Raw genomic sequence first — 22,922 nt, forward strand, 5'->3', positions numbered from 1 at the left:
CAGCATCTTTAGTAATTGTATTATATACTATGCAATTGTTGTCATAATTTGAGCCACTTGCCAAGAGGAGGGGGGTTTCCAGGCAACCAGAAACCTCCCCTGCATTTGCCTAAGGGTCAGGATCCTCGCGTTTCAGAGATTGACGCTGGAATCCCGACAGCTGCCATTTTGCAGGCGAATGGCATACCGACACCCACCCCTAATTCCCACTCAGTTGATGGCTCCACGCCATCAACCGAGTGGGAATAGAGCCTGTGGTGAGCATAACTTGCTACCGGTTATAGCGTGGTGAGTGGAGCAAGCCCGCAAGGGGAATTGTCACCAGTATTCTGGCGGATGGGATGCCGCTGTTTTATCCATTTTATTTTTTTGTCTCCAATTGTCCATATGTATCTTTCTTTACACTCCCCCCCACACACACACTAAGTGCAATCCTCCACCCATGACCTAAGCCCTGATAATATTCAGTAATATAGGCTTAAAAATGTAATCTGTTTGGTGCAGACAATATACAGTACAGTATGAATTGTTTATCTTTGAATTACTAAAGATGCCATTAAATACGATTTTATTAGAAATCATATGTACTGTAGCTATTCAGAACTTTTTTACTTTTATGACATTTAAACATGTTTATATACTGTATGTCTGTATATAATAAATATAATGTAGATTACACAATCACAGGGGCTACTAGAATTTTTTTTATAATTCAGAAAAAGTATCTATTCTTTGTGTTCATTATACTAATGCTTACAGACATTATAATCATTTTTGTGATGCCTACATTTACTCTACAGTTAGTTTTATTAAAGTTTTTACAAATTTCTCCCAGTGTATGCTGCTTCCTAACAATTTACCTCATTAATTCTCTTCAGGGCAAGATGGTGTCTATATTATTGTAATGTTCCACGCCTGAAATATAATGGTATTGTTATAAAGCAGACAGTGAAACTGTGCAATCTCTAGTTTTATTGACATATAAACTTCTACATGCAAATATTAATGATGGTTATCGGGGTAATTAGTTCATGAATAATTTACTAATTGTCTTAACTTGTAAAGTGCATTATGTCTGGTAGAAGTGAAGCTGCCACAGTAATTATCTTGCACAGCACAACTTACAGATTTGTCTTTTCATTGTTACATTTCTTGTGGAAGGGCAGAATGGCCTGTTAACGGAGGAGAGCTATAAGTGTAAATACTAAAAAAAAATTAAGAATTTGTCATTTAGTTTGGTTTCAAACGATCAATAATTTATTTTTCTCAGTGTCTAGTATTGTACAGTGCATGCTTTAATCATTTGTAAAAGTTATTCGTTACATTTATTTAACATTATTTATTCTATGATATGTCCACTGCACTGGATGGAGCAATTTATTAAACCGTGATGAAAGTTGCCAATGCTTGGCAAGAGTAGTGTTAGGGTCTCCGGCCCTGTGCTGCCACGTCGTCATGGCAACCGGGAGACAAGTGCTAGCGGAGTAACCTGAGCGCAGCTGATACTCCGGTTCGGGTCTTTTGCTGTGCAGTGGTTACAGGCATGGGATCCGGTGCTGGTTTTTGTGCTCACAGTCTGTGAGGTCTGAGGGGGGCGTGGACAGCACCTGCTTTATAAGGCCTCTTCTCAGGTTAAGCAGATGCTGCTGAATCTTTGTTGGTTAGTCAGTTCCTGAAAGTTAGCCAGTACTGTGTAGCTTTGTATTTTGTTGTTGCTTACTGTAAATAGGCCTGGGCATTTGGTACTACACTCTGCCAATCCAGACCTAGCAGTAAGACTGGAGTCAGTCGTTTAGCCTGCTGAGGTTCTTTTGCTATTCTGTGAACCCAGCAGGTTTGTGGCTGTACTTTCAGACCTGCCTGCATAATCCTCTCTCACTGTGCAGGGCGTCCATGTGTCAGTTTAGTTGCAGTAAGCTGAACCTGGGCCCTGCAAGTGAGAATTAGGATTGTGGAGACTCTCCTTGTGTCTATTATTCCATCTCTGACCAAGGAGTTTACTGCCACACCCGTTGGTAACCCTTTAGGGTTTTGCTGTTGCCCTTAGCAACAGCATTTCGGGTTCTCTACGTATTAAAACAGAAAATCTTGCTTTTTCCATCTGAGCATTTCTAATACTAGGGAGACACCCAGTTTCTTAGCCTCTGGGCTTCTCTGTTCACTCTGTGTTGGTTTTGTTACCCTATCACCTTCTGTGTACGTTATGTCATATTTCCCAGTCTGTCTGTGAGTTCATTTGTTTTGCATCCCTCTCTGTTCAGACACCAGTACATTCCTGCAGGCACTGGTGTGTATAACAGTTCTAACACCAGTACATTCCTGCAGGCACTGGTGTGCATAACATATTCAGCAGCCCAATACTCCTGTTGAAATTTTGTGGGAATATGGAGCATACCCCTCAAAATACGTTGCAACAGGTGGTCGATCAGGTGCAGGTCCTGACTCGTCAATTTAATGATTTGTCCATTAAAATGCACACCTCCCAGGCCGCTGGCGGAGCTCCCGCAGCAGCAGCACCTTCAGGGGTTAAGGAGCCGAAAGTAAATCTTCCGGATCGTTTTTCTGGAGATCGCTCGCAGTTCTTTTGTTTCAAGGAGAGCTGCAAGTTATATTTCCAGCTTAGGCCTCAGTCTTCTGGGTCAGAGATTCAGCGGGTGGGCATAGTGATTTCCTTGCTACAAGGAGACCCACAGGTCTGGGCATATGGGTTGCAGCCTGACTGTCCGTCGCTTAAAAGTGTTGATGCTTTTTTTACGGCACTGGGCATGTTGTATGATGACCCTGACAAGACGGCCTCAGCCGAGGCTCAGATTTCGATCCTTAAGCAAGGGCGAAGGCCAGTTGAGGTTTACTGTACGGAGTTTCGGAGGTTGGCCCATGATACCCAGTGGAATGACCCAGCCCTGAGACACCAGTACCGAAGAGGTCTTTCTAACCAGATAAAAGACCAACTGGTACAATATCCCTTGCCTGATAGCTTGGATCAGCTCATGCAGTTATCCATCCGGGTGGATAGACGGCTGAGAGAGCGTAGGCTTGAAAGGGAGACCGAGGTTTCCTTCTTTCCCAAGGGAACCCCAGACTCTGAGGAATTTTCCGAGGAGCCTATGCAGATTGGGGCTACCCGCCTCTCCTCGCGTGAGAAGACGCGGAGGAGACAGCAGGGGTTGTGTTTGTACTGTGGGAATAAGGGTCATGTGGTAGTATCATGCCCAGAAAAGCCGGAAAACTTCAGGGCCTGAGGGTGATGGGAAATATCCTGTCAGGCCAGAAGTCAGAATTTCCCAAGGAGACTTTTATCATTCCGGTGACCTTGAAGATCCTCGGTCAAACTGTCAAGACTGAGGCCTTTGTGGACAGTGAGGCCGACGGGGTTTTTATGGACCGCCAATTCGCCCTGAAACACTCTGTTTCCTTAGTACCCTTGGCGTCGGAAATTGAGATTTGTGGGTTAAACGGGGAACCATTATCCCAGGGTAAAATTACCTCTTGCACTAGCCAGATTTCTTTGTTTATTGGAGCCACACACTCTGAAAAATTGTCCTTTTATGTGACTGTCTGTACTTTTGCCCCATTGGTGTTGGAGTTACCCTGGTTAAGGGCCCACAATCCTCAATTTGACTGGGTCTCTGGGGAGATTCTTAGTTGGGGTACTGATTGTTTCAGGAGTTGCTTGAGCCTTCCAGTCAGGCTCTCGCAGCTAAGTTTGCCAGGATTGCCAGGGTGTTATGCAGATTTTGCGGACGTGTTCTCCAAAAAAGTTGCAGAGGTACTACCTCCCCATCGCCCCTATGACTGTGCCATTGATTTGTTGCCGAATGCTAAGCTTCCCAAGAGCAGGTTGTACTCCCTGTCACGTCCTGAGACTCAGGCTATGGCAGAGTACATTCAGGAGAACTTGGCTAAAGGATTTATCAGACCTTCACAGTCTCCAGTAGGGTCGGGGTTCTTCTTCGTGGGTAAAAAGGACGGTTCATTGCGACCCTGCATCGACTTCAGGGAATTGAACCGTATCACGATTAAAAACTCATACCCACTGCCTCTCATTTCGGTCTTGTTTGACCAGCTTCGTACTGCCACCATTTTTTCTAAGATTGACCTACGCGGTGCGTACAATCTAATCCGAATAAGAGAGGGGGATGAATGGAAGACTGCCTTTAATACCCACTCAGGGCATTATGAATATTTAGTGATGCCTTTTGGGCTCTGTAATGCCCCGGCAGTCTTCCAGGATTTCATGAACGATGTGCTCAGGGAATATTTGGATAGATTCTTAGTTGTATACTTAGATGACATCCTAATCTTCTCCCATTCCCTGGAGGAACATCGGAAGCATGTACGCTTAGTCCTCCAGAAACTCAGAGACCACCGGCTTGGGGCGAAGCTGGAGAAGTGCGAATTTGAAGTTCAGCAAATCGCATTTCTAGGATATATTATCTCCCCAGAAGGTTTCCAAATGGAGGGTTTCCAAATGTACCAGGCAGTCCTGGATTGGGTGCAGCCCACTAGTTTGAAGGCGCTTCAGCGTTTCCTGGGCTTTGCAAATTTTTATAGCTGATTTATCGCTGGATTTTCGTCTATAGTGGCGCTCTTGGTGGCACTCACTAAGAAAGGGGCGGATGTTGCTCACTGGTCTCGTGAGGCCAAAGCGGCTTTTGCCCGTCTCAAAAGGGCATTTGTCTCGGCCAAGGTGCTGCGACACCCAGATCCAGAGCGTCCTTTTGTGGTGGAGGTGGATGCCTCTGAGATGGGTATTGGGGCAGTGCTCTCTCAGATGGGAGTGTCTGATAATCGCCTTCATCCCTGTGCTTACTTTTCCCGTAAATTTTCGCCTGCCGAGATGAATTATGACGTGGGTAACCGGGAATTGTTGGCTATTAAGGATGCACTCGAGGAGTGGAGACACTGGCTTGAGGGGGCTAAGTTTGTGGTCTCAATTCTCACCGACCATAAGAATTTGGCATATTTAGAGTCAGCGAAGCGTCTCAATGCCAGGCAGGCACGATGGGCTTTGTTTTTTGCTCGCTTTAATTTTTTGATAACATATCGCCCTGGGTCAAAGAACATCAAGGCTGATGCGCTCTCGCGGAGTTTTGCTCCAATCCAGGAGACCACCGAGGAGCCGTTGCCCATTGTGTCCCCATCATGTATTAAAGTGGGCATTACCCAGGACCTCTTGTCATTAGTCCTTAGAGCACAGGAGCAGGCTCCTCCAGACCTTCCGGTAGGTCTTTTGTTTGTGCCTCCTAGGTTAAGACAGCGAGTGTTCCTGGAATTCCATGCCAAGAAGTCGGCAGGTCACCCGGGTATTGCCAGAACTCGGGAGTTGCTATCTAGGGCGGTGTGGTGGCCCTCGGTGGCTAAGGATGTGGATCAGTGGGTTCGGGCATGTGACATCTGTGCCCGAAATAAGACTCCTAGAGGGGTTCCTGTTGGCCCATTACATCCACTCTCTATTCCATCTAAGCCATGGACCCACATTTCAATGGATTTTGTTGTGGACTTGCCCAAATCCTCTGGGATGACAGCCATCTGGGTTGTCGTTGACAGGTTTTCGAAGATGGCGCACTTCGTTCCACTGGTTGGGCTGCCATCGGCCAGACGCCTGTCTGAATTATTTATGCTGCATGTTGTGCGCCTCCACGGGTTGCCACTTGATGTGGTCTCTGACCGCGGATCCCAGTTTGTGGCCAAATTCTGGAGGGCATTTTGTTCCGATCTCCAGATTTCTGTCAGCTTGTCGTCAGGCAACCATCCGCAGTCTAATGGGCAGACTGAAAGGGTGAACCAGACCTTGGAGCAGTTCCTCAGGTGTTATGTCTCCAAGTGTCAGACTGACTGGGTTGCTCATCTGTCAATGGCGGAGTTTGCCTATAACAACGCGGCTCACTCTGCTACAGGGATCTCTCCCTTCCTTTGTGTGTATGGGCATCACCCTAAGGCCAATTCTTTTGACCCCCTGGACTCCACGCCTGGTGGTTCCTCTGTCGTTTCGGTCCTTAGAGGTATTTGGAGGAAAGTGAAGAAAGCCCTTGTGTCTGTGTCATTAGTGACCAAAAGGGTTTTTGATAAGCGGAAAAGACCCTGCAGCTTCAAATTAGGAGACTTCGTCTGGTTGTCTACCAAGAATTTGAAGTTGAAACAGCCATCTCATAAGTTAGGCCCCCGGTTCATCTGCCCTTATAAGATCACCAGGGTTATCAATCCGGTGGCATTTCAGTTAGATCTGCCCCGTTCTTTGGGTATCAATAAAACATTTCATTGTTCCCTTTTAAAACGGGCGATTAGTAATCCTTCTTCCAGTGGAAGACCTTCCCCTCTTCTGATACGTGGCCAGAGGGAGTTTGTTGTTGAAAGGATTCTTGACTCCAAGATGGTTCGGGGTCGGCTGTCATTTTTGGTGCACTGGAAGGGGTATGGCCCGGAGGAGCGGTCGTGGGTGCGCAGTTGTGATCTTCATGCCCCCAGACTGATACGCTCTTTCTTCTCGCAGTTCCCCGATAAACCCGGTGGTAGGGGTTCTTTGACCCCTCGTCAGAGGGGGGGTACTGTTAGGGTCTCCTGCCCTGTGCTGCCACGTCGTCATGGCAACCGGGAGACAAGTGCTAGCGGAGTCACCTGAGCGCAGCTGATACTCCGGTTCGGGTCTTTTGCTGTGCAGTGGTTACAGGCATGGGATCCGGTGCTGGTTTTTGTGCTCACAGTCTGTGAGGTCTGAGGGGGGCGTGGACAGCACCTGCTTTATAAGGCCTCTTCTCAGGTTAAGCAGATGCTGCTGAATCTTTGTTGGTTAGTCAGTTCCTGAAAGTTAGCCAGTACTGTGTAGCTTTGTATTTTGTTGTTGCTTACTGTAAATAGGCCTGGGCATTTGGTACTACACTCTGCCAATCCAGACCTAGCAGTAAGACTGGAGTCAGTCGTTTAGCCTGCTGAGGTTCCTTTGCTATTCTGTGAACCCAGCAGGTTTGTGGCTGTACTTTCAGACCTGCCTGCATAATCCTCTCTCACTGTGCAGGGCGTCCATGTGTCAGTTTAGTGGCAGTAAGCTGAACCTGGGCCCTGCAAGTGAGAATTAGGATTGTGGAGACTCTCCTTGTGTCTATTATTCCATCTCTGACCAAGGAGTTTACTGCCACACCCGTTGGTAACCCTTTAGGGTTTTGCTGTTGCCCTTAGCAACAGCATTTCGGGTTCTCTACGTATTAAAACACAACATCTTGCTTTTTCCATCTGAGCATTTCTAATACTAGGGAGACACCCAGTTTCTTAGCCTCTGGGCTTCTCTGTTCACTCTGTGTTGGTTTTGTTACCCTATCACCTTCTGTGTACGTTATGTCATATTTCCCAGTCTGTCTGTGAGTTCATTTGTTTTGCATCCCTCTCTGTTCAGACACCAGTACATTCCTGCAGGCACTGGTGTGTATAACAGTTCTAACACCAGTACATTCCTGCAGGCACTGGTGTGCATAACAAGTAGAAGGGTAGTGTAATACATTGTGCTGTGATAAATTGTGTTAAAATGAGCCATGGACATGGTCGGACTGGCCCACAAGGGTACAGGGAAAACCCCCCGGTAGGCCCCACTGTCTGCCAGCCCTACTCCTATAGGGTTCATTCCAGACTGTGCACTTGAATTATACATTTTATCATAATATTAACTATGACAGAATGTCAACATAACAAAATTTTTACATTGTGAATGTCAACAATAGAATGTTGACAGAATTTTTTTCAACAGTTTTAGGGTTAGGGTTAGGCTGCCAGCAGCAGTGCTAAGTACTACCTATAATATATCATAGCAGCATTACGCCCAGCTCCTTCTCTGCTGGATGCGCAGCTGCTGATATACTTTACAGGAGGCAGCAGCAGTGCTCCCCCTCCCTTGACTCCAGGAGCGCGCTGAACACACAGAGCCAGGACATGCCTCCTGCTCCTTCTGGCAGGGAGCTGCGTGGAGGATGGTAGAGTTTTAACTAGTGGGCGCAGCAGCTCCATACCATGTTACACGCATGGAGACATCCTCCTCCGCTGCCATGGCCACCCGCACTTCGAAGAAGAGCAGCTCAGACCGCTCTGAAGCAAGTCCTGAGGGGAAGGGGGGGTTTAGTGGTGGCGGTCGCTGGGTGGGTGGAGGGGTGTTTACAGCAGCAGCCAGACCTGGGAGGAGGGAATTATTGCGGTGGCTGATCCATGGAGGAGTGGTCGAGATAATGTACTGGCAAGACAGTAACTGTCTTCACTGACTCTGTGTGTCTCTCACATGCCAGGTGTGCTGACAGAGGTAGTCACAGGTAAGTATAATACTTTCACTTTCTCTCTCTATTTCTCTCTCTCTCAGACTCTGCCTGACTAATGTGTAAAAAGGGGGATTCTGCCTGCTGTAATGTGTAAAAAGGGGGACTCTGCTGCCATAATGTGTAAAAAGGGTGACTCTGCCTGCTTAATGTTTAAAAAGGGGAACTCTGCTGCTGTAATGTGCCCTTATGTCCCTGTTTGAAAAATATGGGGGGGGGGGGGGGGGGGCACCAATGCTTCTGTCTTGCCCAGGGTACCAAAATATCTAGTAGCTCTTGTAATAACTACACTTACCACCATTATAGTTTTATTACTTCATGCAACATAGGCAAGCATGGATGGCTATTTATTTTGGAATTTTGCATGCTATATTTACTTTTCTGTTTATAGTAGATAAATTATGCATTTATATGCTTTTTAACATGACATGAACAACACTCACTGCAGATGATTGGGTAATGAACAAACTGACTGGTGGGGGTATTATCTATTTAATATAGCCTAGGTTCCATAAGGATTTATTACACTGAAATCTATCTAATTGGTGCCAGTTCTGCTGTTGCATTAGTATCATCTTCTATAACAATTAATTAAATTCTGACTCATAGGGGGTGATTCCAAGTAGATCGCAGCAGGATTTTTGATAGCAATTGGGCAAAACCATGTGCACTGCAGGGGAGGCAGAGATAACATGTGCAGAGAGAGTTAGATTTGGGTGGGGTGTGTTCAATCTGCAATCTAATTTGCAGTGTAAAAATAAAGCAGCCAGTATTTACCCTGCACAGAAACAGAATAACCCACCCAAATCTAACTCTTTCTGCACATGTTATATCTGCCTCCCCTGCAGTGCATATGGTTTTGCCCAATTGCTAAAAAAAAATCCTGCTGCGATCAACTTGGAATTACCCCCATAGTGATATTGGGGTTGAAGCAGAGTTGGACACAAAATGGGCGCAATTTACTGAAAATAAACTGCACTGAAAAATATAAAATTTTCAAACTTCAAATTCTACTCTTAAACAACAGAAACAATTCTCTGTCTAGTGTAGAATTTTTGAGTCTTTGCTAAAACACAGTATGCACATAACAGCATAATATATGTGGGAGCAATGAAGAAAGCACCATCAGCATCTCCTGCCATTCACAATCAGCCAATCACAAGCAGTGCTCTAGTTGTGGTAACGTTCATTGTTATTACTATTATTATTATTATTATTATTATTATTATTATCATCATCATCATCATCATCAACTGGTATTTGCACCTGGCCATGACCAGCCACAAAACTGAACTAGAGATATAACCAGTAATCTTCTAGTTTTACTATATGTAATTATTTAAAACAAACAGCCAGAAAGAGAAAGGAATGCCATTTCCAGATTGGATATTGGTAAATTCAGAATTACCACATTTCCCATTACAAATGGGGTAACAGCAACAATTTTATTTAATGGAAGACATTTTTGTGAATCTCTTCTAAAATACATGTAATAAATTAATGAAAAACTTTTATCCTGGGAAAAAAATAATTTTCTCATTATTTTTGTAAAAAGACAGTAATGATAACTATGCCCCTTAGTGGTTGCTTTACTGAATAGAATGTTAGTTGCACTATAAGAGACTGCATTTCATGCTTTGCCATGGCCACATTAAAATGTGTAACTGAATCATTTAAGGAGATATAGGACCCAGACACTGTGTCTGGGAGCTGAAAAGCGTTCATCGGAAAAAGCAATCTCTTAAAATCAATCTGGCCAAGATATGTTTCTTTAATTCTCCAGCACAAAAGTGGTCAAGTGCAAAAGACCGTACTTCAAGTGACAAACACTAAGGGGAATTGGCATGTTCAGCTAGATTGCCCATGGGCTCTTATGTGACAGGATGGCTTGCCTAACAAGATGATTCATTGTACATAGGCACAGATAGGATATTTAGTCCAATAACCTGGGGCTTGAGAGAAGGTGAACCGAGAAAAATGAAACTGGAAGTACACCAGTAAAACTTGCTTGAGAGAACCTTTTGAAAGTGGGGTAGGTTTTAGTTGTTAAGGATGATGAATTATAATAGTCATTTACTTAATTTACAAAATTTGTATCAACAATTGACAACATAATAGCAATTGGACCTCAGGGCACGCTGTACTTTATGTTTCATAAATACTGTATTGTGTTTTTCCTGGCCCCCCTCATTTGCTGCACACAGCATTCAAACTAAATGCTATATATGTCTGTAATGCCAAGCACATGACACTTCCACAATAAAAAAGGAAATCCGGTAACAACACATTGAAACATTACTAAGAATTCTTTAGCGAGAGGGTGGCTGGGGAAAAGTAGCAACCTAAATCAGATCTGCTCTGCCTGTCTGCATTAATGAGCTGAACTGGATCATTATAACATTGGATTGCCAGTTACTATTAGATCCAGCTTACATTGATTGATAAATGCTGGTAAGAGCAAATTTACTTTTATCTATTGTGACACCTAAACAATAACAAGGAAAATTAAAATGTTAACAAAAAAATAAATAGAAAAGGGATGATGGTGAGTTGGACTTATGCCAGAGTGCAGAGTATAAAATATACAGGTTGATTCTGCACGGAGGCCACATGCACATACTGTAGTATGATGCAGGCATGCATCAGTCAATCTGACATCTGCACAGACTTGTGACTGGAGAAGCAGGACTAGGGGGAAAAGGGGTGACCTGATGTAGACTGAGTACAGTGTGGGTATGTAATTACAGAGAAGCATAATCCCCTACTTGTCACATGCAGGTGTCTTAGGGCTAGAATAGATACACTCTGACGATGATGATAGCAGTCACCAGCACTAGTTAACAGCTTTCGCACCATTAAATCTTTCATCAGTCATATGCTATGCACAGGTCATCCATCTGAGTATAGCCTCCAATGTGAGCAATTCGGCATCTCTCTACACAGCCACTTAACAACATGTCCATACTATGTTACACATTCATCAGATTATCCAAGCAACTGTAAGTGGCTAGGAACACCCAACACATGTCTAATACACTTGTTGGTGCATGCATCTGAATCTGTACTACCACTCTGTACAAACACCATCGAGGCAAAAAAAAACCCATTGGCCTCAAATAGTAAAAAAAATAAAACCCAATGACCCCCAAAAGGAAAATAATACTTTGGCTCCTGACAGGAAAAAATAAAATGCATTGGCCCCTACTGGCTCCAACAGAAAAATAAAACACATTAGTTCCTGACAGGAAATTAAAAACATTTGCACCCAACATAATTTAAAAACATATTAGCACCTGCAGGAAAAAATGGAATACATTGGCTCCCACAGGAAAAAACTCATTGGCCCCCACAGGAAAAAAACACATTGCCCCCCACAGGAAAAGTAAATAAAACACATTGGCACTCACAGGAAGAAATAAAACACATTGCCCTAGCACTTACTACCATGTTTGGCTCTGTCCCCCTAGAGTGATGTTTATTTGGAAGTTTAGCTTCCAGCACAAGATCTGGTGGAGGGGGAAGGGCAGTAGTGTATGTCTCTGGGTTGGGTGAGTACTGTATGTCTAGGGGCCATGGGTCGGTAGGGTTCTGGAGGTTGGGGGTGTAGGTTGGGATACGAGTGTGTTCCAGGGTATAAGTTTAATTTACTGGATGTTGGGATCCCAGCGTTCAGGATAACAACACCAGAATCCTGACAGCTGGTAATGCCGGGAGCCAGAATACTGGTTCAACAGGACAATTCCCACTCATGGATGTCCACGACACCCATAGAGCAGAAAGAGTACCTGTTGCGAGCGCAGCGAGCCACTGAGCCCGCAAGGTGGCGAGCACAGTGAGCCCTCGAGGGGACTCTTTGCACTTGCCCCGCACATACTGGCAGACGAAATGCCGCTGTCTGTATATTGACGGCTGGCATCCTGGCTGCTGGTAAATCATACTGAACCCTGTTCAAGAGGCTGGGGGTGGGGGTGGGGGGCAGTTTGGGTGAGTCCTTTACTGGGACACCAGGGGATAAGACTGGGTAGCCAGCAATCAAATTAATGATTTTTTTATAGCCCTTTTCAAATTGCTCATAGGGACCTCACAACACTGAGAGCTGGAAATTAGGTGATCTCTCTTTCCCTACCTTTCCCTATAACATACCACCAGGATCTAGGCTTAGGTAATATTTTCTTACATTTCCCTAGCTAGTGCGGCCGGTACTGAAGCATGACATCACATACCAGCAATCCAGTGTATTCGCCGTGATCAGATGGTGCAGGAGCACAGTCCTCCTAATCTCTCCCTGGCGTCTGTTTTACTCTCCACGACAGTATAGCAGCAGTGCAGTGTAACAGTGGATACTGAATCATGGCCTATAGCACCCTACAAGAGTCGATACCTGGAGCGAAGTGTTCCTGTTTTCTGCAACACTCTCTGCCATTGCCTAAATGCTAGCAGCATGTTCATCATGTTGCAGCTTTTGGGACATTACTAGGGACATCACCTTCCTGCATCTACACATACCCAGTGCAGCTGCTGCAGATGTGCAGATCTATAAACATTGGCCAACTGCAAAACAAATCGAACTAGCATCCACCTCTGAATCAGCCCCACTTTATGACCGTCTTTCTGTGCATGGCAACCAGAAACTCATGTTGTGCTAAATGCTAATGTACAGTAACGTTCAGTGGTGCAATATTATTTAAGATTTAAATTGTTACTGTAGTTAATTTTTTTATGGGAATCACATAGTAAATAAATACATAAACAAGAAAGAATTGAAAGTTGCAACCCTTTTGTACCGTTATAACTACATAGTTCCTAAAAGTGTGCATATTTGATTTCCCCTTCTCAGCCAAACTGACTGGCTCAGGCATACATGATTAGTCTTCTGGAATCATTTAGAGTTCGGAATAAATCCAGCTACAAGGTGCAATTTTCTGCATCTTGGTAAAATCATGTTGCGCTGCAGGAAGACAAATTTAAAATGTGTAGACATGTTTAGAGTTGGGAGGAGGGGGCACATTCTAGTTCAAAGATATATTGCAGTTTAAAAAGTAAGGCTGTCCCTTATTTGTAAGTTACATGCAAAAGCTGGCATTAGTACATAATGGAAAAAAAATGCATTTACACGAGTATTGCAATGTGAATTTTCCAGATGCAAAGTTGCCCCTTAATTTGCTTTGCTCCCAACTGTAAAATATACAAGTAATGTACTGTAAAATAATCTTTATGTAAATGCCCATTTTACCTAAATATGGAACATATTGATTTGCTACTGTACAGTACATCTGCTTTTATTTCTCTTGCATGAACTTGATTTATGATTTCTTATTTATAGTAATCCTAACTAAGCTAATAGCAATATTATAAATATACAGTATATACATTTTAACAATTTTGGATACCAGTGACACATCACCAGCAGTTTTTGTGAACTTTGGCGCATTATAAAATTGGTTATAATGTAATAATTTTGTATTCTAAGCCCTCCACTTATATGACTATGAACCAATTCCACACAAGTATAAACTTCTGCACATATTTGTATAATCAGAGTGTTCTGATGTGATACCTTTATTAGAAAAATGTGAATAATCTGAAGAAAATGGACTCCTTAATATAAATTATTATTGGTACAGTATTTGAAGTCATCGCAAAGACCTGTGACCTGTAATTGGCACACATCTTGTACTTTTTTCTCTTTAGAAAAGCCAGAGAAAAATTAAAGAATAGCAATGATTGCATCCAATATACACTACACAATAATATTAATTGTACGGTACAGTTTATTGGTATTGAACAATAGGCATAGTTAAAGGTTCAACAATTTTCATTGACAGAATATTGATAGAAATTTTTTAAATGTTACAATGTTATTTTAAACCATTCTTTATTTTAGAAGAATAAGTACAACTTACATTTTGGTTTCTTATTAAAAAAAAAAAAAAAAAAGTTTATTTATTTCCTTATAATAAAATTATGTTTAAGTTTGTTCAAAAGTTTTGTTGTTTTAATTTGTGCAGTATTAATTTTAAACTACTATAATGTTTCTTAGGTGTGTATGTAACATCGACTGCTCCCACATCAGCTTCAATCCAGTGTGTGCTTCCGATGGGAAATCTTACGATAATCCATGTCAAATCAAAGAGGCATCATGCCAGAAACAGGAGAAAATTGAAGTCAAGTATCTGGGTCGATGTCAAGGTAATGTCTGTAGCAGAATTCATTTTGAAGGCAGTTTCCAATTTTTATACAGAAACAATTGTGAGATTGATAAATGTTTGTTTGGTCTGTTTGTCGGTTGCAACTTTATGTATAAAAGTGCATTTTGTATTGCATGAACCTATTGTACACCTCATTTATATAATAATTGAGGGTGATCTGTTTCATCTCCATCATGTGCACTGACAGTGGGCACCCCCCTCCAGCACCATCACCAACGGCTCCAATCACAGCAATGGAGAGGGGACCAGTGGCGCACGCAGAATGGATTTCTGATGGACTATTTTTTTTTATTTATTTGCTGATTAAGTTAGATTAGGCCCCGTAGCATTATTCAGGCTTTCTTAGACCTGTGGAGAGTGGGACAGAGCTTAGATTGTTTAGCAAATCATTTTTTTTTTACTCTTTAAAAAGGGTCCTGCTCCCAAACTCACAGTTTATAGGAAATCATGAGCTTCATGCAGTGATCTATGTGCAGATCTGTCTCAATGAGGAACAGAAGGATTAAATCCCCTTATTCTAATACCAAATTGTGGCCATGAATGTTATCCATTTTAGACCTTTACATGGTCTTTCAAACAATCAAAGAGGAAAGCAATAAGGTATTGAAAGCTTACATAAGTGGGAATTAGACAGTTTTTAGCACTTGTTAGCAGATTGTTTTAATATACTGTTACAGGTGTTTTTTTTTGCTTCTAAATATATACAATTAAGATGTCCCAACTTCGAAATATGTGCATGCATGAGTATTACTTTTTTTTAACATATTACATCGGCTGGCTATAAATGGTGACTCTGCAAACTCAAGCTAACTAATAATGTAATTATGTAATTATTGTAATTGTTGTTGCGTAACATAACTCACCAAGTACTAATAGTACCAGTATTTGTGGCTAACAAGTCAGCCAAAGTTGCTGCACTGTTCAGGCAGCTATGTAACAAATACAGGAGAAAATGTATGAATCAAGTGCACATACTATATCAACTTGTTTTTTTTTCACAATGGTTCTCCCAAAGCACCTCAAGGAGCATGACTATAGGGGTAATCAGAGATGATCTTAGATGTGCTAAAACTAGCACATCTATGATCAGATTCTCTGACATGCGAGGGGACACTCAGCACTGGGCTAGTCTGCCCAGCATGTCAGGCCCTATCCCCCCGCACAGGTGCGAAAGCATCGCATGGCGGTGATGTTTTGCACACGGCAAGTAGCTCCCTGCCTGCGAAGCCTAGTTGTACTCGCCATGTTTTGGGTCATAGCGGCTGCGTGTGACAGCCCACCCTAACAATGGTCCGGACATGCCTACATTGTCTGGACTGTGCCCCCCCAACGGCATTCTAATGCCATTGGCATGCCCCCTCCTGTCCCGCTACCACCTCTGCCTGTCAATCACATCTCATTGGTAGCACATACGCAGTGCACATAAGAAGAAAAAGCTTCAGGGAGCGATCGCTGTTGTAGCAGCGATCAGCCCTGAATCAGGCTCTATGTCCAGTGATGCCTCTAATTTGGGCACAAATGGTCAACAGTTATCATGTTGAAAAAAAAAAACAAAAAAATCCAGAATACAAATTAAATGAAAGAAAATACATAAAAATCCCCCACCATTTCTACCATATATGGCTATGAAGCTAATGAAATAGTAGTTTAATCTGGAATTGTCAATATGCAATCAGCACATGTCTAAATACAATAGCACCACAGATAGTCATCTTAATCTTTGGATTTTGTAGCACAAGCCATCAAGTGCTATTTTGAGATACAGATGTAGTCACGCTCATCCTGGCTACATCTCAGTGTGATTGCGCCTTGTTAGGCACGACTGCGTGCATGCAAGGCGAGAGTGAGCACTTGACGCAGATATTGCCACGATGCGCGTGGCTACGTCTGTACACTACACCTCTCTGAATGTATGTACTGGTCTAATTGTACGTGACAACAGATAGTTGCGTAACTATAAATTTTGCTCCCCCCTGCCAAGAAAGCTTTTGGCGCCCCACCCCCATTGCCATGTGAAAAGTAAAGAATTTGTGTGAACCTTAGGCATGCACGCTCCAAAAAGGGTTTGTGGCCTCACTGCAAGGGGCGTGGCATTTCAGGAAAAGACTACCTTATTCCCCAGTTTTACAACCTGCACACCCAGACATTGGCCACCACAGGAAAAAATAAATCCTCATTCATGCCCCTTACATTATTTATTTTTCCTCCTTATAGTAATGCCCCTTACACATTATGCAACACCAAAATGCCCTTTACACATTATGCCACATGCCTCAATGCTCGTGACACATTATACCACACACTGTAATACCCCTTACATATTATGCCACACACCATAATGCCCAATACACAATATGCCACACACCATAATGCCCATGACACATTATGCCACACACGGCAATGTCCATTACACCGTATGCCACACAACATAATGTCCATGACACATTATGCCACATGCTACAATGCCTCTGACACATTATTCCACACACTGTAATGCACGTGACACATTATGCCACACACCACAATGCACATGATGCATGATGCCACACACTGTACTGCCCATGATACATTATGCCACACACCACAAAGCCCCTGACACATTATGTTGGACAGTCAACGCACCATGCTGCCAGCCCCGGCGCCCACTTGTCAAAGGCTCCATCAACTCCTCACACTGTCCCTGTGTCAGACAGACTGAGATAGTGAGACTGTCTCTATTTAACACACACACACGCAAGCAGCTCTGCCCTCAACTCTTTTTGATTAGGTGGCCAGTTGCAGCTGATGCCTGCTATAGGTGGAATGAGGCATCAGTCACTGTCACTCTGTCAGCATCCGTTACCTACTGAACAGCACTGGTGCACCCAAGCCACCATCTCCCCCAAACCACCTGCGGGGGCAGTAGTTACGCCACTGACTATAGATGTGTCCACATATATTTATCCTCAAATTGCGCCATATAGCCCTATTTGATGTGTCTCAGACTTTGTGACTTTGTAACACCAAGCTTCCCGCAAGAGACTTTTTAACAAAATATATGTTTTATTTGAAAAACTAATGTGATAAATATACAATACATAGGTACCCTCAATAGTGACAGAGAGTAAAAAGAGTAAAAGACAGAAGTCTGATACCAGTGACCCACACAATGCCTTGTGCATTGCACTGTTATGCTTAATCTGTGACTTTTTCTAGGGATGAGCGGGTTCGGATCTCTGAGAACCAAACTCCCCCAAACTTTGAGATCTGAGCCTGGATCCGAGTCAGGCTCGGTTTTGCACTCCTAACTCGGATCCGAAAATGAGGCAATATGTCAACATCCCTCTGTCGGGGCTTGCAGGTTTTGGATTCTATATAAGGAGCCATGTGTCGCTGCCATTTCACTCCGGACTTGGAGAGTGTACACACAGTAAAGACTTGTTCCTTCTGTGTGTGCCCTGTGCTGTTAAAAAAAGCTCTGTGCTGTTACAAAAAAGGGAAGGCGGGCAGAAAAAGGGGGCAGGAGAGTATTCCTTCTGTTCTGTATGAGCTCTGTGCTGTATCAGAAAGCTTTGTGCTGTTACAGAAAGGGAAGGGGGGCAGAACAGAGAGTGTTCCTTCTCTGTGTGCTGTTAAGGGAAGGATGGCAGGAGAGAATTATTGTGGAGCAGAGGGCAGGGTCGGATTGGCCCACAGAGGTACCAGGGAAATCACCGGTAGGCCCCACTGCCTGAGGGCCCACTCCTTCTTCTAGGGATCAGGTTCCAGACTGTGCACTTCTATTATACTTGGTAGATATGTTGCATTACACTGCACTAGACTATTGTGCATTTCAAGCCTCTGGGAGGATGGCCACACCCCTTTTGTAGGGTGGCCAAACCCTTAAGTATAGGCCCCTTTCACTGCATTTCCCCGGTGGGCCCTTTATGCCCCAGTCCGACACTGGCAGAGGGGTTGTTGTTTTGCAGGAGGCAGGAGAGTTCAGTTGATCTGTGGCTGCTGTGTTAGGTCTCTGAATACTAGTGCACTGCATATAGCATACTGTGGCTGTGTATAGGTCAGGAGTCAGGGCCAGGTGTTCTCTGTCTATAAGGGGCTGTGTGACTGTGTACAGTCATGCATCACATTACTGCTAATATCCTGTGTGTGTGTGATACAGAGAAATAAATATATTACATTGGTACTGCGGCTGCAATACACTACTGGTACATATATCCTCTGTGTGTGATACAGAGAAATAAATATATTTGTAATTGGTGCATCACTCAGTGACTACTAGTAATACCGTACACTACTGCTAATATCCTTGGTGTGTGATACAGAGAAATAAATATATTTCTAATTGGTGCTTCACTCAGTGACTACTAGTAATACCGTACACTACTGCTAATATCCTCTGTGTGTGATACAGAGAAATAAATATATTTCTATTTGGTGCATCACTCAGTGACTACTAGTAATACCATACACTACTGCTAATATCCTCTGTGTGTGATCCAAAGCAAAAATATATTTCTATTGGTGCATCACTCTGATTACTAGTGCTGTGGCTGCCGTACACTACTTCCATTATATATCTGTGTGTGATTCAAAGCAAAAAATATATTTCTATTGGTACGTCACTCTGACTACTAGTAAGGCGGCTGCTGTACACAACTGCTATATATCCTCTGTGCGTGATCCAGAGAAAAATATATATTTCTATTGGTGCGTAACTCAGTGACAACTACCAGTACTGCTGTACACTACTGCTATATATCCTCTGTGCGTGATCCAGAGAAAAATATATATTTCTATTGGTGCGTAACTTAGTGACAACTACCAGTACTGCCGTACACTACTGCTATATATCCTCTTTGTATGATCCAAAGCAAAAAAAAATATTTGTATTGGTGCATCACTCTACTACTAATACAGTGGCTGCCGTACACTACTGCTTTATATACTCTGTGTGTGATCCAAAACAAAAAATATATTTCTATTGGTGCGTCACTCAGTGATGATTGACAGTACTGCCATACACTACTGCTATATATCTGTGTGTGATCCAAAGCAAAACATATATTTCTATTGGTTCATCACTCAGTGACGACTAGTACTGCGGCTGCCGTACATTACTGCTATGTATCTGTGTGTAATCCAAAGCCAAAAATATATTTCTATTATGTATTTGAAAGTGGTGCTCTGTCTGCTGTATCTGAAAGGGGTAATCTGTCCGTCCGTCCGTCCAGGGGCTCCGCCCCAGTGTAAAATTAAAATAATAAAAGCTAAAAACAAAAAGCCTAAAATTATAATTATAAAAAAAATCTATTTTTTTGTTTGTGCTGTACTTAAGTATACTATACAATTGTATTTTATTTTCATAAGTACTGTGACACTGCAGGTCATAAACTCATAAACGCATTGTGCAATTCTGTCGGTGTAGTCAACCACAGTGTGTAATTATTATATATATTTCTGATTTATTTGTGCGACACTGTAACCACCGGTGTGTGATATAAAAAATACTTCTACATATTTTTGACTAATTTGTGCGACACTGTAACTGCAGTGTGTGTAATAAAAAATAATATATATATATATATTTTGATTTAAATTAATATTTTGTGCTGTGTCATCCCAGTATACATCCAGGGACAGCAGCAGCTCCGTCCATCTAGGGGTGTTCTGTCAGGCCACCCAAAATAAAAAACATATTTTTTTATATGTTGTGCTGTATCCTCCCAGAATACATCCAGGCGTGCTCCGTCCATTTCAGGGTGTGGTGTCTGTAGCTCATATTCTTATTATAATTTATTGTCCTATTTTCATGACTCTTCTTATCACCACATTGTAATTAATTCAAATAATATTAATAATAATTATAAATTAGATATATTTAAATGAAATGAAAATAATTAAACTCTCTACCCTTATCTATATATATCTATTTGAACTTCCTGCAAATCGAAGATATCTTGGAGGAAATTAAGAATTTGTTTGTAAATAAATTAAATAAATGAAATTAAAATAAATTAAAATTAAAATTAATTAAATTTAAAATTTTGTCTTTTTTATTCTTTTATGCCTTAATTTATTTATTAGCAGTTTCTTATATAGCGCAGCATATTCCGTTGCACTTTACAATTAGAACAACAGTTATAGAACAAAACTGGGCAAAGACAGACAGACATAGAGGTAGGAGAGCCCTGCTTGCAAGCTTACAATCTATAGGGAAATAGGCATTGATACACAAGGATAGATGCTACCTGTTACATAATGGTCCCGCAGATTACTAGGTTCTTAATGGGTTGTATGATATGATCACCCAGCAATGTTGGAAGACAAAATGTGAGGTTATGTGGACTGTACAGACAGGATGTAACTGGATAGGGAAGCATTGAAGGTTATGTGGGTGGGTCTGGAATTTGGTAGGCTTGTCTGAAGAGATGAGTTTTCAGGGAACGTTTAAAGGTTTGGAGACTAGAGGAGAGTCTTATTGTGCATGGGAGGGGATTCCACAGAGTGGGTGAAGCCCGTGTAAAGTCCTGTAATTTTGAGTGGGAACAGGTAATACATGTGGATGAGAGACGCAGATCTTGTGCAGAGCGGAGAGGTCTGGTAGGGAGATATTTTGAGATGAGTGAGGAGATGTATGATGGTGCAGTTTGGTTAATAGTCTTGTATGTAAGTAAAAGTATTTTATATTTAACACGGTAGAATACCGGTAACCAATGGAGGAACTGACAGAGTGGATCAGCAGACGAAGAACATCTGGCGAGGAAGATTAGCCTTGCAGCTGCATTCAAAATGGATTGTAGTGGTGAGAGCCTATGTTTGGGAAGACCAGTAAGGAGACTATTACAATAATCAATGCGGAAGCTGATGAGTGCTTGGGTTAGAGTTTTTGCAGTGTCTTGTGTAAGATAAGGGCGTATTTTGGATATGTTTTTAAGGTGCATGTAACATGATTTAGAGACAGATTTAATGTGTGGAACAAAGGACAGTTCAGAGTCAAGGGTGACACCTAGACAGCGAGCTTGTGGGGTATGGTGGATAGTTAATCATCTTTTTGCGTACTGAATCTCTTGAGACTTGTCTAATGCGTCTTTTTTTAAATACATTATTTTATTAAATATTTAGTCCTCCCAGTATATACATCAAGGGCAGCTACCTTGGTGCAACCTTTTAGCCTAAACTGGATAAAACCAATATTGTGAGCTGTGGGGTGTTCAGAATAGTCTAGAAATGAGTGGAAATTAATGTTGTTGAGTTTAATAATACTGTAGGACCAAAACACCCCCAAATTCAGTTATTTTAGCTATTTTGATGATTTTTTTTGAAAACATCCAGATCCAAAACCAAAACCCACAAACACGGGGAGATCCAAAACCAAAACACAAAACCTGAAAAAATGGCCCGATAAACACCCCTACTTTATACCAATTCCTTTGCAATGAAAATACTAATCATAAGTTCCAAGGACACTAGGGGCTAAATGTAATAGCCTGTGAACTGCTGGAGACTTTGTGCAAGCCTGCCAGTATGTTTCATTACCAATCATTTACACTAGAGTTGAGCAGGTACGGTTTCTCGGAAACCAAACACACCCGAACTTCACAATTCTGATGGAATCTGAGCCCTGGCTCTGGTTTTCCTGCCAGACTCAGATTTCAAATGAGGCAAAATCATGTAATACCGACGCCAGTTCTTTCATGTTTTGGATTTGGCAACCCGTCTGAACAGTCATATCTGGATAGTTATTGGATGAGGAGGATTTTGATGTTGGATGCGCACCCAGTCATGGAACGCTTAATGCCAGGGTACTGCGGAATAGCGCTGTGTGCCAGGGTGGCGGAGCAAAGATCTGGAGAGATGGATGGAGCCGATCCTGCCCTTTAAATGCCCTCCTTAGTGTCAGCTAGTTTCTTGAGGCCAGGGCTCCTGATTGAGTAGCGGCCGGCAGGCATAAGGTGGATGGCATAGTGCAGAGGAAGAACAGTTGAAAGTAGGTGCAGCCCATGCCACATAAACCACAGTGCCCACCTTACCCTCCCATTTGCTCGCAGCTGGCTTTCCCTGAAGGAGGAGGATGCGCTCTTCCCAGGTTGTTTCTTTCTGAGCAGTGGCTGTGTCTAGATCTAATTTATATAGTCTCTGTCCATGTTGCTGTTGCTGCTATGATTCTGATGATTCTGACACCATGTTGTTGCTTTCTCTGAGCCCTTAACTATGGCATATTGCGGCTGTCTCTGATCTGATACCACTGTCCAGCCATGTCGTGGCTGTATCTGATTCCCCTGTCCATGCATGTCGTGGCTGTATTTGATTCCCCTGTCCATGCATGTCATGGCTGTATCTGATTCCCCTGTCCATGCATGTCGTGGCTGTATCTGATTCCCCTGTCCATGCATGTCGTGGCTGTATCTGATTCCCCTGTCCATGCATGTCATGCCTGTAT

The 22,922-nt window shown here is 42.8% G+C and overlaps 1 protein-coding gene across 1 annotated transcript in view; it reads left to right on the forward strand.

Moving 5' to 3' along the window:
- Nucleotides 1-22,922, forward strand: part of TMEFF2 (transmembrane protein with EGF like and two follistatin like domains 2) — a 1,119,215-nt gene that overhangs the window by 868,622 nt on the left and 227,671 nt on the right. The window contains exon 6 of the mRNA XM_063934150.1: nt 14,335-14,483. Within this exon, the coding sequence (XP_063790220.1) occupies nt 14,335-14,483 (149 nt within the window). The remainder of the gene's footprint in view (nt 1-14,334; nt 14,484-22,922) is intronic.

The sequence above is a fragment of the Pseudophryne corroboree genome, chromosome 7 (genome assembly GCF_028390025.1).
Source record: "Pseudophryne corroboree isolate aPseCor3 chromosome 7, aPseCor3.hap2, whole genome shotgun sequence".
Classification (NCBI taxonomy): domain Eukaryota; kingdom Metazoa; phylum Chordata; class Amphibia; order Anura; family Myobatrachidae; genus Pseudophryne; species Pseudophryne corroboree.